The 17861-nt window shown below is 37.1% G+C and overlaps 1 protein-coding gene across 1 annotated transcript in view; it reads right to left on the bottom strand.

Annotated features, from left to right (window-relative positions):
* Positions 1–5844: 5844 nt before the first annotated feature.
* MTPN (myotrophin) overlaps positions 5845–17861 on the bottom strand; it is a 35001-nt gene continuing 22984 nt past the window's right edge. Inside the window, exons 3-4 of the mRNA XM_065681508.1 lie at positions 16323–16406; positions 5845–8318 (exon numbers count right to left, since the gene is read on the bottom strand). Coding sequence (XP_065537580.1) covers positions 8232–8318; positions 16323–16406 — 171 coding nt within the window. The 3' untranslated portion in view covers positions 5845–8231. The remainder of the gene's footprint in view (positions 8319–16322; positions 16407–17861) is intronic.

The raw sequence follows: 17861 nt of genomic DNA, 5'->3' as shown, positions 1-17861 counted from the left end.
TTCATCACCTGCCACTCAAAGCCAAAGTACATTCATTTAACTCCTCATTATAAAGAAAGTATTCGGATCAAATTGCACTGAATTCTTTAATTTTCAAGAGGAAATTCTTATATATTAGTATCAAAGTCCAGAAATCAGAGAAATTCTTACCACTTATTACCTGGTGATTACAGATCCACAAGTAAAATAAGTTACCCTCTTTCTTTATCTCTCTCTGAAATAAAGCAAAGTAACTGACAAAAAAAAAAAAAAATTCAACTTTATGCTAGCTGTTACTGTGCCTATTTACACACAGAAGTTTCCCCCAGGCTACAAGGGATTATTCTATTTTAATTTAAGAACATACAAAGCATACATCCCAACTTTAAAACAGAATAGGGAGAATAATCAATTAATCTATAATTACAGGCATATATGGATTTGTGAACACAGGGAAAAAGTTGACTGAATTTCTCATGATGACAAAAGAAATCCTGAAAGAAAAACAAAAAAAACCACCACCACCAACTGCCAACAACTTCATAAAATGACAATGTTCAACAAAATTGTAGAATGGTTTGGGTTGAAAGGGACTTTAGAGATCATCCAGTTCCAACCCCCTGCATGGGCAGGGACACCTTCCACTTAGACCAGGTTACTCAAAGACCCTTCCAGCCTAGCCTTGAACACTGCCAGGGATGGGGTAGTGACAGCTCCTCTGGGCAACCCGTGCCAGTGTCTCAGCACCCTTATAGGGAAGAATTTTTTCCTAATACCTAATCTAAATCTCCCCTCTTTTGACTTAAAGTGATTCCCACTTCTATCACTGCATGCCCTTGTAAAAAGTCCCTCTCTGTATTTCTTGTAGCCCCCTTTAGGTACTGGAAGGCTGCTCTAAAGTCTCACCAGAGCCTTCTCTTCTCCAGGCTGAAGAAGTCAAACTCTCTCAGCCTGTCTTCATAGGAAAGTCCAGCCCACTGAGCATCTTTGTGGCCTCCTCTGGCCTTGCCAATAGTTCCATGTCCCCCTTGTGCTGGGGGCCCCAGAGCAGAACACAGGACTGGAGATGGGGTCTCACAAGAGCAGAGCAGAGGGGGAGAATCACCTCTGGTCACCTGCTGGTCATGCATCTTTTGAAGCAGCCCAGTATATGGCTGGATTTCTGGGCTGCAAGCGCACGTTGCTGTGTCATGTTGACCTTCTTTTCAAACAACACCCCCAAGTCCTTCAAACTCAGGACTACTCTCAATCCAGTTTCCACCCAGCCTGTATTTGTTTATTACTCTTCATCTGTCAAAAAACAAGTTTAGTGCAATTTCAAAGCCTCTGTAAGACAAGCTTTATGCTTTTATTTAGTCAAATACTTTAATAGGTCAACTCCCTAATAAAGCTAATAGCCTTTATCACTGCTGTTTACACTAAATAAAACTTAAAAAGAAACTTGCTACCCTCTCAGTATGCATCCAGAGTCTAAATCATCAGTAAATGAGACGACTGACTGGTGGTGCATCCTAGCACACATACTTGCTACCTGGCAATTGTTTGAACATCATCTTGGGACAGGATCCAGTAGAATACAATGTTTTTCTGTAGAAGGTTGACACTAAACAAGTCAAACTCATGTTATCTCTTTCCAAATCTTCATCACTTCATCACTCTGGTAAGTTGTCACTACAGAAGAACAATAATCTTGCTGAAACCTGTTTTGATAGGTGACAGTTTTCTGCCTTAGGTGGCCATGAAATTGACACATTTTCACAGCCAGCAGTGGGAAAAATGCACTTGGATGTCCACAATGTATCACAGCTGCTCTCTGCAGCAAAAATGCTTGTGTTTGCAGCAGGCAGCTCTGCACCGAGATGGGCCTCCACTTCGTAGCAAAACTCCAGTTCAATACAGCAGCATTCATGAATACAGAAAAGTATTAACATTGTAAGTCAAAATATTGATAAGAAAAGCAAACAGGATTCAGTCAGTGGGATTATAAATTATATCTCAGAAACATGTACCCAAATCAATTAAAATACCAAATGCTTAGAAAAACAGGCTGGTAATACCTCTATTTGCCTTATCATCTCAACTACTGCCCTCTAGATCACCAGGCTGAAGCTCAGATGTTCATGAACTTGGCTTATAATTATTATTGAAAAGCAGTTTGTCTCCAATGGAAATTGTGAAGAAGTGAGGTCAAAATAGAAAATGGTCCATGAAAAACTACTCAGTCACTATGGGATCTTATATTTATAACCTTCACTTGCCTGCCTTGTCTGTTGGTGCAAAATTCTAGACTACTACAAAGCCTACTCCAGCTTTTCCCTGGCTGCTAGGTCTATCTCTTACTCTTTTGCATTACAGCTGGTCTTTTAAATCCTGATATTTACTATAGCAGCTTGTCTAGGTAATTAAGAATGTCTGTTGCTGACTCATCCTGCTATTAAAATGTTTATCTTGGAGGGGCGCATTTACCCAGGTATATTTTGAATTATGCTGTATCATAACTAAGAAGAAAATTGGAGTTGCAAGGCCACCTACACTGTAAAAAGCAACAGGATAACAAACATGGTATCTTCTATTTCTGCCAGAAGTATGATGTTCTAACCATCAAGTGTTTAGCAGGTAAACTAAATACCTTGCAGGTTGAAATTACCTTGCTCCAAAGTTTCAAACAATACAGTCATTTACATTCTTCCTACTGACCTGTACCATTGAAAGAAGGCAAAAGGGCATCTATTCATACAACACGACAGTTGTAATAGTCGTGTTACATCCATGATATTTCAGGGTAGCACAAAGAATCTGTGTCACCACACAGGAATATAACATTTAAAGTGCAGAACAAGCCTGCAGTAGCAGGGAGATAGGATGGAAGAAGTCTTTCATTTACTGGATTTCTTCAGTCTTTTGTCCTGTGATTTTAATTCATCCTTCCCTGTTATAGATGATAGACAGTCTTGAAGTATTTTCTAGAAGCATTGACAAACAAGTTCTCTGCCTACTTTCTAGGCACCTATTAAAAAGAGAAAGCTGTGCATTCAGGAAGGGCAGATAAAAGATGAGAGAATTGGAGCACATGCCACAGGTCAGCTCTGGCATGTGGACAATAAATGCAGTTGACAGAATCTTTAGAAACACTCAGGGAGATTTTGACATTATAGTACATTTCACTCTCTGTGAATCTCTCAATCTCACCTCTGACAGCAAAAAAATCCCCTTCAATACCAACCTCTGAGCTTTGCAAATTGGAAACAAGGGAATTTCCGTTCCCCCTCAACCTCTTCCCCCAAGGCAACCATCTGCTAAGGAAGTACCAATTTCCTTTTTTTTTTTTTTTTCCCTTTGAACAGAGAAGAAAGAATAACCAATATGTATTCAGCTGTTTATCCTGAGAACACAGCCTTTAGAAGCACCTCCTTAAGTATACAGGTTATGAAGCTTTACTGCTGTAGGCTGGGTCATTTTCTTTCAAGTCATTGCTTAATATGGCTTTGTAAATATTTAAGTTTATAACTACCTTCAGAAATTTCATTAATTTATAAAAGCTTGGGGCTTGTTCTTACATTTTAAGCCTCTGACACTAGAAATTTGTGCGCTTCCCATCTGTTTCACTCCTGTCTTTACATAAACTCTTCTGTGCTTTGGGGAAGGTTATTGACACAGACTGCAAAACACACAGAAAACCTTTAAGGTGTGTCAGTTCCTGAGAAATAATCCTTCAAACAGCTCACAGGATAAGTGCACACAAAGGAAAGGAAAGAAATTAGGTTTTCCTGTCAAGAAGTGAAATCCAGAAAGGCTTGTGCATAGACAAAAAAAAAAAAACCCAAACAAACCCAAAATTGTTGTTACAACTGGGATCAATACAAAACAATCTCATCCAATGCCTCAAAAAACCTTAACCATTTCTTCCATATTCTATTGATGCCTACTGTTCAGGATTTGTCTACATCTAAATACCAGTAGCAGATGTAGGACTAGCTTTTCATAACAGCTTGTATAGTTGGGAATTATCCTTCAACACAACTGTTCTTACATAAGGACACAGACAGTGAAAGACATCTGCACTCTGAACCTTAGCTAGGATTTCCTCCTATGGAAAAACTGTCCATAAAATAAACAAACAAAAAACCCCCACACAAATAACTAAAAAACCCAATAATATGCACACAGGAACAAGGCAACACACATCAGTTGCCACTGGCCATCAGACTATTTGAGCTGCTTTGGTCTTTATGATGGGCATATCCTTATCTCCAGTATTTCACTGAAAGGTTGTGCAGAAGTCTCTGTTTTCAGTTTAGCACAAAAGACAAATTAAGTTTCTTCTGAAATATTTGTCCATATTTCTAGTTTTCCCACTTTTACACAATGTCTCCCTGTACTTTTGCTTTAAAAGTGAATATTTAAAAATAAATAAAATCATAAAATCATACAATAGTTACATATTAAATAATTCAAGCAATTGGACTTAAATCTATACTTACAAGCAAAGTTAAAAAGGGAAAGTCTGAAAAAGTTACCATAGAGATGCAACAAGAACAATAATTATACATTTTTATTCAATTTTACTTATACTTCAACTGTGCTTTCCGTAAATAACCATTTAAATTTCTCTGAAAAAGTAAAGGAGAGAATAAATTACTTTGGTATTCACAGATAATGGGAGGAACATCCCTTTATCTACAGACTGTCTTTTAGAATTTAACATGAATAAGAGATCTTCAACATTATGCATTACCATTTAAGCAGGAAATGCAGACCACAAACCCACAGAATCAAAGTCTCTTTTAAACTGACGCAATTTAAAAACAACTTTTTATATTTAGTTCTCAAACTGTCTTTCATTCCACATTTAATTCTTATAAGTACGAGAACATTTTAATCAATGTACATGTAAAGCTGGAGATTAAATGCCTTCCAGGCAAATAAAAAGTTGTAGCTAGAGACTAATGGAAAGAAGAGCAGAAAGGCAAATAAAACTCTACATTCTCATATCGCACAATTCAAGTTTATTCCATTCATTCTTGCAACACAAACTGAAAAATACAGTATCATTTAGCATTCTGATGCCTATGAACCATGATAATGATGAACCTGTGTCAAAACAGTTAACAATAGTGAAAAGAGAAAGTTGAATATCAAAATGCACAGAGCACTAATCTTCTTCCGTCACTGCGCAGAAAGATGATTGTTTATCCATTTACAAATTATAATTAAGACAAGTTCATTTTGAAATTTTGCATGCAACACTGCAATTGCTTGACCTAGGACACTCCTTTCTTACCAGCCTCTTCTACAAATAATTCAATGAATAATCAAGGATAAAGTTCCATTTAACTATCATACTCCGTTTCCCATTTGCTCTCCCTTAAGAAGAAGGAGCAGAGAGTACAAAATCCAAAGTATACTTAATGTTATAACTTATTCAGCACAAATTTCAAAAGGAAAAGGTTTAAGAACAGAGTGGACTTCCAAGTATATCCTATTCCAGTATGACAAAATATTTAAATTCTGTTTATAGAATGTAAAATAATTTACAGTTTTTTATTTTCATCTAGTTAGGACCTACTCAAAGACAGAGGCAGCCATCCATTATTTTTTCCTCAATATAGCTAGCAAGAAGGGAACAAATGAACAAAGCCCTGTTTCTAGACAATGACAAAAGCACAAGCTTTTATTATTATTTTTAATCTTGGGCAAAATGATCAATCACCTCATGTAGTGCAAAATGCAAAAAAAGTATTTCTTCTGTATGAGCCAAACATTAAACACCATCTTTTAACTATATTGAAAGGCAGCTTGGGTATATATTACAGCCAAATTAACACTTGTCTCACTGAAGTTTGTTTGCATTGCCCTCTTTTCCTCCCCCCCCCCCCCCCCCCCCAAGTGAAGTAAGAAAAAATTAGGTGTCCACATAACTGTAGAAAAAGGAAGGCAAAATTGCCTCAGTGAATCACCAGTTAGTAGAAGAGTTAGTAGAAAGATGATGTTTCTTTACTATGAAAATGCTCACTTAAGTGAGAGCTGAAGGGAAGGACAGGAAAGGATACAGAGAGAAAAAAAAACCCACCAAAAAGAAAAAAGAAATAACCCCCCAAAACAAACAAACAAACAAAAAAAAAAAACAACCCTGACCCAAACAAAAAAAACCTCCAAAACTCTATGGCCAGACAACTTGACACTAATCAACACAAGAAACTTGAATAATCAGGTTTTTCGCATAAAACCAGATTGCGGTTTTCTAGACTAGTATTTTAGTAGCTAAGTATTTAATAGCACAATATGGAGGCAAATTTATACCAAAGATGCTTACTTTCATAGCTGAATAAAGAGTTAAATCTATAGTCTGTGTTCACACTACTACAACAACAAGACAATCCAGCACTGATCAGAGATAAGAGTTCTCTTTAAATAGCACTAAAAGCATTGTTCACCAAACACGCTTGTTCTTTTATCAGCAGCTCATCAATTGATTTAGCACTGATTTCCAACCCTTCTGCTCTTCCTTGCCACCCATCTCAAAGAAGCAAAGAGTAATTGCACTGTACAGTTTATGGCCAGAGTTGATTGTTTTCTCCATCTCTTATGGGATGTGGAAATGTAAATCAGTTTCTGCTCTCACGTTACAGTCAACACAAGGCTTTTTATAGCTGAGACATTAAATCATAATATGCAACATTATTCAAGTAAAACTAAGTCTCCATTAAATATGAGTGGTAGTCACCAGCCTACTTCTACATATCCTCTCAATTTCAACAGTGATATCAAAATGTTATCAGCTACTTTTGTTTAAGAATTCAGCACAAGACATTATATACACTTGTTTCTGTATTTTGTATGTTATCAGAAAGATTGAAATCTGTATTCCAAAAAAGAGGAAGATGTATAGTTTGTGGTATACGCTTTTCTGTTACAAAAACTGTTACGCAGTTTTGGGTGAATTAGCAGTGTAATGAAAATTTTCAAAATGAAAGCCAGAAGCTCAGACGTTCCTGAGGACCATAAAATGTGATGGGAATACTTAGAACATCATTAAATACCTTCCCATGAATTATCAAGGCTGTCACAGTACTGTCATAATTACTGGTATAGTACATCTTATCTAAAAGTCGATGGTTAATGTGGGAACTTTTCAGCCTCACACCTTAACTTCATTAAAAATTTAAGAGCTTCATTCAGCCAACAATGAAATACTGATTCAAAGATATGAACAATTAAAAGTTGGGTTTTTTCTCCTTCAGTAGTTAGAGCAAGTTAAGACTCCTACTTGTACATCTTCCTGTTCCTAACACCTGAACTTCGGAAGCTTAGATGCATTTTTAAAAGTTTACCAGATATATTTAGCAACAATTTCACCCAATATGTATGTCTAGATAGTTATTGTTTGTTTTCCACTTATGACTTGATTATCCATGTGTACCAAAGAGCTTATAGCTTTTACACCTGTCTATAAATTTTATGCTGACATGGTGAGTAAAGTAATTCCATCTTAGAATCCTTTTGGAAATAACTACAGTGACACTTTGAACTCTCTCAAAACCAGTTGCTTAAAACATCTGTCCTGGATCAGAAAAAACATGGGAAAGAAAAACCTCAAATTCAAGCACCCAAAAGTACCTTAGCATATATTCCGGAGTGTAACATCACCATGCCTCAACTGATCTTTCCTGATTTACTGAATAGGTCAGAAAAATATTAGTGTGACATCCAATTAGTCAATATAAAGAACAGGTCCAATAACTAGTATCAAAAGTCCTCAAAACTGCAACATAAGCTTTAGGCAGAAGAATAATAAAGCTAACCACAGAGAGAAAAGCAACCCAGCCACCTACATTACTACACTTCAGATTATAGCAGACACTAATAGCATGGGACTATTGTCTCCTTCACAATTAGTTTCAGGAACATAGCACAGTACTTCCATCTAAAGGAATCTTCAACAAAAATCTTAGTACTAACTAGGAGGTTTACAAGCATAAAATTCAAGATCATGGTCTGTCTTCCTTCTTCCATTTTCACTAGAAATGGGAAGAGATTGTGCACTGAAAAGAAGTCCTAGAGGGACACTGTTCATAATAGTTTAACCCCCTTCAAAGAGATTATCTTCAATACAAGCCCCTAACTAATCTGATTCAGAAATAATTTCCTTCCCCCCAAAGTATTTAGCTGAAGAAGCTTGAAGATGCAAAAGAGTGACAGACAGGCAGCAGTGTGAGGCCACAGGAGAGACAGTTAAGGTATCAGTCCATCCGTCACTGAAGAAGAGTTTTGATTGCCTGGTTGTCAGTGGCTTCAAAGGCAGTTAGTCCATCTGGGCCTTTCACAGTCTTATCAGCACCCTGTGAAGACATTAAGAAGGACTGTCAATTCATAAAGCCAGGCTGTATGTATTAAGTGTGTCACAACAGCTACTTACCTTGGATAGTTATATCAATTACATACAGCTTTTTAGTTCAGTTTTCATTTAGAAACCAGACAAGATTTATGTACAAAACTATTCAGCATGCAGCTCATCTAAGTATCAAAATTTATAGAAATCTACAGTATTTATAGTATATATTTCTATAAAATTTATAGAACTAGAAAAGAAAGTCATGTAATGTGTCAAGCAGCAAGTTACAAGATCAAAGTTATCAATCTTGGATGGAAATAGAAGGATTTTTCTTTCTTTGTTTCCAGCAACTACTCTTATGAAGAATTCAGTGTTACACACTGCTATGAAATCTATGGCTTTTCACATGCTAAATTAGACAAATAATGTCTGGAAGAGCTTACTTACTAATAAAGCGTACTATTTTCTTTCTATATCATAAGAGGCTACCTCCTTTTAGGATTGTGCTTCTCTCCCATTTTTAAAACAAAACCAACCCCCCCCCCATTTAACAGCTATTCAACAGTTATAATCTTTGCTATCCTGGGAGAAGAAAGGCAACAATAAAAGTAGTAAAGGCTTAATTTTGCAGGTGTTGATTATCTCTACTGTTTAGATGGTGCTCTCAGATGAGAATCTGCAGAAATCAGAAGGGCTTCAATGCTGTTCTTTGAAATTAAACTCAGAAAACCTGAAGGGATTTAGATTAGGAGAAAAATGGAACCATGCACTAAATTGCTTGTCAGTATTAGTCTTGAATCACAGTTTAAAGAACTTTAACTTATAAAACCCTCCATCACTGTATCAGCATTTAGGGTGTAAAATATTTAAAATTACTACAGTTAACAGTTACATTACATGAGAACTGCTAATTTAGACAGGAGTGCTTTCCACCCTTATGCACATTTGTCCTTCAGAAAAGTTACAAGATAAAGACTTGAATTTCTGAAACAGCTTTTCTGAATGCAGGATGAGAGGTTCATGACTACCTGAAGGAGGACACCATTTAATAAACTCAGTGTTAATAAATTAGGAGAACAGCCCCTTAGCTAGGCAGAAAGATTCTTACCTGCATTGTATAAAACGAGAAGGAAATAATAAAGTTCAGGTCAACAGGACTAATTTTCAGAAGTACAATGCTGCCTGGGAGCAAGTTGAATGAAGAGTTTATTAAAGTACAATGATTCCACAGTATTCTCTACTAACCCAAAGTAAAAAGCTACTAAAATTTTATGTTTGTGTTATGTTTATTTCTTAAAATACACACAAACACATACATAAACTCTCTTTCTTTGGCAGGGTAATAACAAAGAAGAACCATCTCCTTCAAGCAAGCCACTGGGCAAAGAACAAATGTTAAACATGCTCTGGAGCGGGGCGGCACGGGGAAGCAATGCAGAGCTGTCACAAAGCCCTGTGAAAGTGGTGTTGGGGGGGCACTTATTGAAGCTGGCAGAAGACTGATTTCAAGCATCAAGCAGAAAACTTTCAGAACAAGTTGGCAAATGAAGTTACAGAAGCAGATGACAGTCAGCTTGTTCAAAACAGATGTGAATGAGCTCATGGACAACAAAAGCCTGTAAACATTTCTTAAACAGGACAGATGTAGTTGTTATATTGGGGATTTTAGAGGTACACACGAATAAAGGGAATATGTAAGCATAAGAGGTCATACTCACAACTCTGGCCCAATGGCATCCTTTCTGCCAGAGGGGAAGAAAGGTGTCAAACTGCCTAACACAACTGGGTATTTCTTCTAACACATTTTTTGTAGAAAGCAGAGATTAAATTGCACTGGATATTTTTGAAGCAGCAGAACTATTTAAGGCTGAACAAATGGATTTGTTCCATCTTTCACTACCAACCTCATCCTCCATTAAAAGCATTCAAAATCCGTTCAGTTGTCCATTGTAACATTATGTTGTTTTTTCCTACATTACACCAAAACCAAGTATCTTTTTACATTACAAAATCAAATAGCAGGAAAAAAATGGAACAATTTGAATTTAATATATATTTCTGCTTTTCAAATAGATATCTTTTAAGTCCACTATCCCTAAAAAGAATAAAACCAAACTGAAATACAGCAACTGATGTTTCAGTCCAGCTCACTACTGTTCATTAGATATCTGTTATTTTGTTTTGTAGAAGGCTGATACATAACACGAGCAAAAAAGAATTCTGGTATTTTAGAAAACAATTCAGTTCTCTTGACAACAGCTACTAAAAGTTAATTTCCCCATAATAATAGAGTATCTCCCAATATGTTACTTAACATTAATAACAGGACTGAAAAGGCAGAAGAAAATTAACACACTTCTGCTTCATTATGAGGTCAGAACATGCTGTAAACAACTTTACTGTTTAAAATTACAAATACCTAGAAAAATATTTTAAGGTTAATAAAAAGGACTATATAGTTAACACACTAGCAAGACAAGAAGACCTACCTTTGAACTTTAAGCAGGAAGTGCTCTTTAGACCAAAGCTAATTACTTTCATGTATTACAGTAAATCAGGGCAAAACAACATTTGCAACTGAAACTCAGATGCTGATAGAGCAGTTCTAGGTATCACTCTGCAAGCCTCCATAGGTCTACTCTTTGGGATGTCTACAGTATGACATTCCACATATTTTCATAAACTTGAAAGATATACTAAGAAATCCCAAAACTATTTCTAGGTTATATACTGTATAACTAATCTTAGATAGTTTAAAAAGGAAGGATTATTTAAAAAGGGCAGTATTGTAGGAACAGGCAAAATGAATTCTTCAAAAGATCTGTTTTAAGGATACAATATTTTGACCTCTAGCTTGACCAACAAGCATTTATTACAAAAGCACATCTCAGCTCTGACCTAAAGGGTTTGCACTACTTCTGGTAGTTGCAACACATTAAGATTACACTCATTCTACTTTGGTAAATTCACCTATCCCTTGTTGAGGGCAGTAAAAACCATCTTCATCCATTGTTTCATTACTTGGAGCCTTTCAATTCTTGAGAATTAATACCATACTGTATTATTACCTACTGGCAACAGTAGGTTAATTAAGCTTTTTGGAAGCTGATCTGGCATACATGTAGCAGCTGTTTGTTAACCTAAACATCAAAATCTTGTGCCCAAATGGAAGGTAAAGTCTTTTTTAATGTATAGAAAAGTTTCAAATACAGAACTTCATATTTTAATTCTTCCCCACTTAAGTAACTTTTACAGTTTTATAACAAATTGGCAATTTCAGACTAACATTTGAGCTTTAATCCCTACAGGTCTGGAAGTAATTATACTACTTGAACATTTTAAACATGCCAACAAAAACTTTGGTTTTGATCTTAAAATTTAAATCGCCACATTATCAATGTTTTAAATCCATATTGGGCAGGCCTGCACCAGAGTGGTGCAGACCTGCCCAACTGCAGTCTGCAGACCATCAGACTATAACTCTAGTATGTTTAAAGCCATTTAATGAATCTAATCTATCAAAATCATGACAGTAACAGATTATGGCTGATCACATTTTTTTTAGCACAACAGCAGTGCTTGAAATCAAGCATTTGTATTCTCAACTTCTGAAGTTTTCAAACTGCATTTACGCTTCTTCTATTGCAAGAAATCAAACTGAGCACTGTCGGTTCCAAAACTAAAACATCCAATCAGCGCATCAGGAAATCCTCAATGAAATGCTAAATTCGGAAGAAAGTGTGCATCAAAGGCCCTTTTGAGAAACTATCTTTGGAAGAACATAATATATACCCTTTAAGTTATGTTAGGTGTCTATAAGTACTTATGAGAGCAAAGTCAAATAACTATTTCATTTAGTTTTAAACAATTAAAATTGTTTTATTTCTGAAAAATAACTACATTGGTATTCATTCAGATATAACCAATAAAAATTATGGTAATACATAAAGCTACAATTCAAAGTAAAACCTTATCCTTACTGTAAAACTGTAATTCAAAGTGTTTTTTCGCTATGCTTTATGAAAAGAAAAAATAGATAAAAACAAAATACTGGGGGTTAAATCTATGCAACCATTAAAATAGATGAAAACTTGGGAAAAAACCCTTAAAACATTGTCAGCAACTTCAATACCAAACAAAGGACTTACCAAAGAGTAAACACAGCACTGTTTGCTTTCTGAAGCTGCAAAATTACTGCTTAAAACTGCTGGAGTGCTCATTTGCAACCACTAATGAACACTAAACTCACATTCAAAATACTTTCCGTAAAACCCACCAGGAAATTCCACCAAGTGATTATTCACAGTACTCAATTCACCATTTCTGATCAATGTACCTTCCAAGGTCAAAGTAAAGACAGGTAATCCCATAACATTTAACAGAAGGTCACACTTTAAACACTCGCAGGGATTCTAAGATGAAATTTAGAGCTAAATCACTTGGTTTATAAACCTATGTATACCCATCCAAAGATAGCAATTTGAAAAGCTGGAATAAGCGTTACAATCCTCTGTGTTAAGGAAGGTGTCCTCTTGCAGCTGTTTGGTGTGGTTTTGGTTTTTTTTTTTTTTTCAATCACTCCAGTATTATTTTGTAGCCAAACGCTACAGGATCACCAAGTAGTTTATAAAATGTTAACTATGTCATAATTTGGAGCTGTGGTTGACTCAAGACAATTTAATACATTCTAAGGGGGACAGTCGGATGGTAGAAGCAGAAAATGAGGTCTATGAAATCTAAACTTTTCCAGAGTCAGTACATTCCAATTCCCTGAAGCTGCACAAGAAAGGCATAAAAACGCATTAATCCTTATCCCAGGTACCTGCTGTCAAATGATAACAGCTGGTGTTTCTTTAGCTTATCAGAACTAATAAAATCAAATCAGGTTTTCAAAATTATGATGATAAACAGGCTTGCAAAAAAGTACTTTCCTCATAGTTCTTCAAGAATAAACATGAAGTACGGTAATGGAGAAAAAGAGACCACTTGTGCCTTTACAACTAATAACGTAAGGCATGTGTCGATACAAGGGACACTAGAGGGCTAGCTGAAAAGACTTCAGCTTCATCGTTTCCATCTGTTCCACATCTCTTATTCCCAAACTTCTTCCACAATTCATCTATCCCTACAAAAGCAGTGCCACAACAGAGACAGCTGAGCAAGCATTTAGTAAGTGGCAACAAGCAAACACCATCTGCCATTTACAAAGAACACCACAGAGACTACTTTAAGCAGTAAAACAGAGAAATCAGGCTCTACTGTACACATCTATGAAAATGAATCAAACCCGGGAGACCACACTTTGGAACAGGGACGTCACACTGCAAAAGGACTGAAAAAACTCCCATGGCAGCAGCTGAAGTGAAACTGAAGATACCTCAGTTCTGTCTCTTGATTTGGCAGCAGTGTTTCTTCAATTCCAACTAAATCTGCAACAAAATCTGCAACAGAATTTTAATTTGGAGTCCTCAATTGGCAGGAAACTAACTAGACAAATTAACTTGCAGTAGGGAAAAATGAAGAGGGTAAATGCCAGGCCTATTGCAAGGAAGCAGTAGTAATATGCAGGTAAGAGTACTAAAACGTCGACCAGAATCTCCTGTTAAACTAACCTTTGCATTGGCTTAGCTGCAACATGTAACTGCAGTCTGATGTTGCTAGACAGCATGCTTATCTCACACTGAAGGAACAGTATGGCAAGAAAGCCTCTGTACAAGCACTCCTTCACTCGTGAGATTAAAACTGCTGCAGAACACCACAAATCAAGTTTCTGAGGACTACTCAAGTATCTGCTGGGCAAATTTAAACTTAACTGCACACTGGCGGTTTGTTAAAAAGCATCCAGCGGCAAAACTTGCTTAGTTAGGTCACTCCCAATGCCCACAGACACTTATCAATCCCAACAAGCATACCAACAAGGTTATTTTTTGTAAATCCTTGCTGGATTCCTCACCCATTTCCAAATGCTGCCACACAAAATCCATTTCAGGGAACTGAAACTCCTTATGCCATTGAATGTTTTATCTTGTCAAAAGCTACTGTGCCAAAGTCTCCTTTAATGCTGGAGTATTTCAAAATGCCCAAGGAAAGGTCCATTTATCGATCAAAAAAACACACTTCTTTGTTCCTTTAGAAAGCAGCTAAGCTTTTAGCTTTTAGCTTTTTAGCTTTTAGCAGCTAAGCTTTAGAAAGCTATTCAAGTTAAGAGTTAAGGTTAAGAGTTAAGGTAAAACCTTCTGGATTTTCAGAAAGGAGCTTATTTATGTATTTTTATTTACATTCAAGCTCCTGACAGCCACAAGACTTAGACATAAGGTATGCAACCCAACAACTCTCCCTGCAACAGTAATTTTATTCATAAGCTGACCAAACCTAGCCACAGGTAATACTTTCATAATGGTGGTGATGATACAACTTGACAAACAATGTACAGTTATATTCAGAGACCAGAAGACCAGCACAATGGAAAATTGCACCAAGGGAGGTTCATGAGGAAGACAAGATTTAGTGATGGACTTGGCAGTGTTAGATTAACAGCTGGGCTTGATAACTTTAGGGGTCTTTTCTAAACGATTCTACAGTTCTGTCAGTTCAGCTGTATATAGGCTGCCAGTGATTCCCAGATAAACCACAAGCCTTCACTATTCCAAAGTGTCATTTGTATTTTAGACAGTGTCACTACAGAATTCAACTTCCACATGTGACAAGCATTAGCTAAGAACTCCAAAATAGTCCTTCCTGAGCAATAACAAGTGTAACAAGACTGTGCTTTATCATAAGAAACCCTTGTTGAAAGTCAGCTGAAATTCCATGAAACAAATTGCTGCCATTCAAATCGTACCAAGTATAGAGATCAATACATTCTTACAAGCTGCATGAAAACTAGCTGGCTCAGGAAGGATGTTAACACCCCTGCTGACAGAGACTACAATTAATACACAACCTTTACTAGTCACCAGGCAACTTATGAAGTTTTGAGGCATCTTATTTATTATTTCAGCAACTTACTTAGAATGCAAAACACTTCAAAACAAAAAAAGAAATACAACATGGGATAAAGAATACCTTTCTTGTGACATGTATATAATGATCCTAAATAAAGGATCAGTCCTTATGACAAATTTAAGCAATTTGGATGCACCATCTGAATAATTTGCACCATCTAAATTCTAAATTAACAGTCACAGCATTTCTTCACAGGGAGGCATAACTAACATAAGACAGCATCTCAGAAGTCAAGAAAAGTTAACTGCCTCAATGCTGCATTAATTTAAGTAAAACTTTACCTTGAAAGTGCCATATGAAAACATTACACAGCATGAAATCCTTTGGCCAAATGATTTAAGTGGATTCATATACTGAAAATACACTGTTAACCTCCTCTTTTCAAAGTATGATATAACAAGAACAAGCACATACCGAGACAAAGCACTGCTTGAATTAACTGTATCTCCTTCATAATACGAATCAAAGGTAGAAGAGAAACAGACCAAGCTTATTCTCCCCAAGACAAAATTTACAAGCTCCATAACATAGAAAGCTTGTCTTCCTACTTTTACTTCCCTTCACTCTGCCAGCCCAGATGGGTTTTCAGTCATCTGGCAAAAGCAGAGGGAAACCACACCTCTGAGCAGCTTCACAGTGGAGATTCCATCACATAAAACACTTAAGCAGCTGCTAAAACTAAATCCCACTCCTCCCTGTCTGCTGAAGAAGTGCACATTTTTCTTGCCTGATTTGCTGTTAACTGCTCTCTAGCTGGAGCTTACAATACTGAATTGTCACTATTATTTTTTCTACACTGCAAAAGTCCTGGAACTTTCTCATTCAACTATTTTCTTCAGGAGCAGATTACCCTCTCTGGTTTAGCAACATAAACAGCATTTGTCTGATGTTCTGAACTTATCTGGAACATCATAATCTTACTGGGGAAATAATAAAAAATAATAAAAAAAAAAATCACAGCAACATACTTCGCTAATGAATAACTTCTTCTAAACATTTGCCTCACCTTTGACAGAAGCAATTTCACACAGGAAACATGGCCCTCATAGACTGCTGATAGGAGTGGTGTGATATTGTGTTTGTCTGGAGCCTGTAAATTGAGACAAAGTTATTTGAAACACAATTTTACACAGCATTAAAAGGCTTCACTTAAATCCCTACCTTCACACTACTGTTGACAAAACAAAATTAAGAAGTTAAAAATATTACCCAGAATTTTTTAATCTCCTTTTAAAAGGAAAAGCCATTGTTTAAAAAACAGGTAACAGCAAGATATTTATTCTGTAACACTTTTAAGGTATCCGAAGGTTTGCCTAAATTTTTAGGCCAATGACAGACATTGCAGGGTGTCAGCTGACAAGGTTTTCCGATTTTAAAACCACAACTCCTAATTCTCCCGTTTCCCAGTCAGCCTTACTTCGGAAACCAGTTTTGGCTGAAACATTGTTCAAGCTGTCTTCTCCTCTCTAAACTATAGTCCTGGAAAGAATAAGAAATGGAGCAACCAAAATATTCATATTTTTCCCTCCATTTTTACCTCCTCTCCCATTAGAGGAACTGAGGAAGAGACAGTCTTTCCAGAGACCAAGAAAAAAATCCAAGCAATTTTGTTGTTAAGGACCAAAGCTAAGATGTCTTCCTATACATTAACTTTCAAAGAATTATAGAACCATAGAATAGTTTGGGTTGGAAAGGACCTTAAGATCATCTAGTTCTAACCCCCCTGCCATGGGCAGGGACTCTTCACACTTCACCATGTCACCCAAGGCTCTGTCCAACCTGGCCTTGTACACTGCCAGGGACGCAGCATTCACAACCTCCCTGGGCAACCCATTCAAAAGGGTGTCTCACCACCCTTCAAGAGCTCCTTCCTTATATCCAATCTAAACTTACCCTGTTAAAGTTTTAACTCGTTACCCCTTGTCCTGTCACTACAGTCCCTCATGAAGAGTCCCTCCCCAGCATCCCTACAGGCCCCCTTCAGATACTGGAAGGCTGCTATGAGGTCTCCACGCAGCCTTCTCTTCTCCAGGCTGAACAGCCCCAACTTTCTCAGCCTATCTTCATACGGGAGGTGCTCCAGTTCCCTGATCATCCTCGTGGCCCTCCTCTGGACTTGTTCCAACAGTTTCATGTCCTTTTTATGTTGAGGACACCAGAACTGCACACAATACTCCAGGTGAGGTCTCACAAGAGCAGAGTAGAGGGGCAGGATCACCTCCAGCCCAGGATATGGTTGGCTTTCTGGGCTGCCAGTGCACATTGAAGCTGGCTCATGTCCATTTTCTCATCGACCAGCACCCCCAAGTACTTCTCTGCAGGGCTGCTCTGAATCTCTTCTCTGCCCAATCTGTAGCTGTGCCTGGGATTACTCCAACCCAGGTGTAGGATCCTGCATTTGGCACTCTTAAACTTCAGAAGGTTGGCACCTGCCCACCTCACAAGCTTGTCAAGGTCCCTCTGGATGGCATTCCTTCCCTCCAGCATATCAATCGAATTATTCTAAAGCACAGAGTTTGGGGTGCATCGGTAAAACATTTAGAAA

The sequence above is a fragment of the Lathamus discolor genome, chromosome 1 (assembly GCF_037157495.1).
Source record: "Lathamus discolor isolate bLatDis1 chromosome 1, bLatDis1.hap1, whole genome shotgun sequence".
Lineage (NCBI taxonomy): Eukaryota > Metazoa > Chordata > Aves > Psittaciformes > Psittacidae > Lathamus > Lathamus discolor.
The sequence above is the reverse complement of the archived record's forward strand: the minus strand, read 5'-3'. Positions and strand labels throughout refer to the sequence as shown.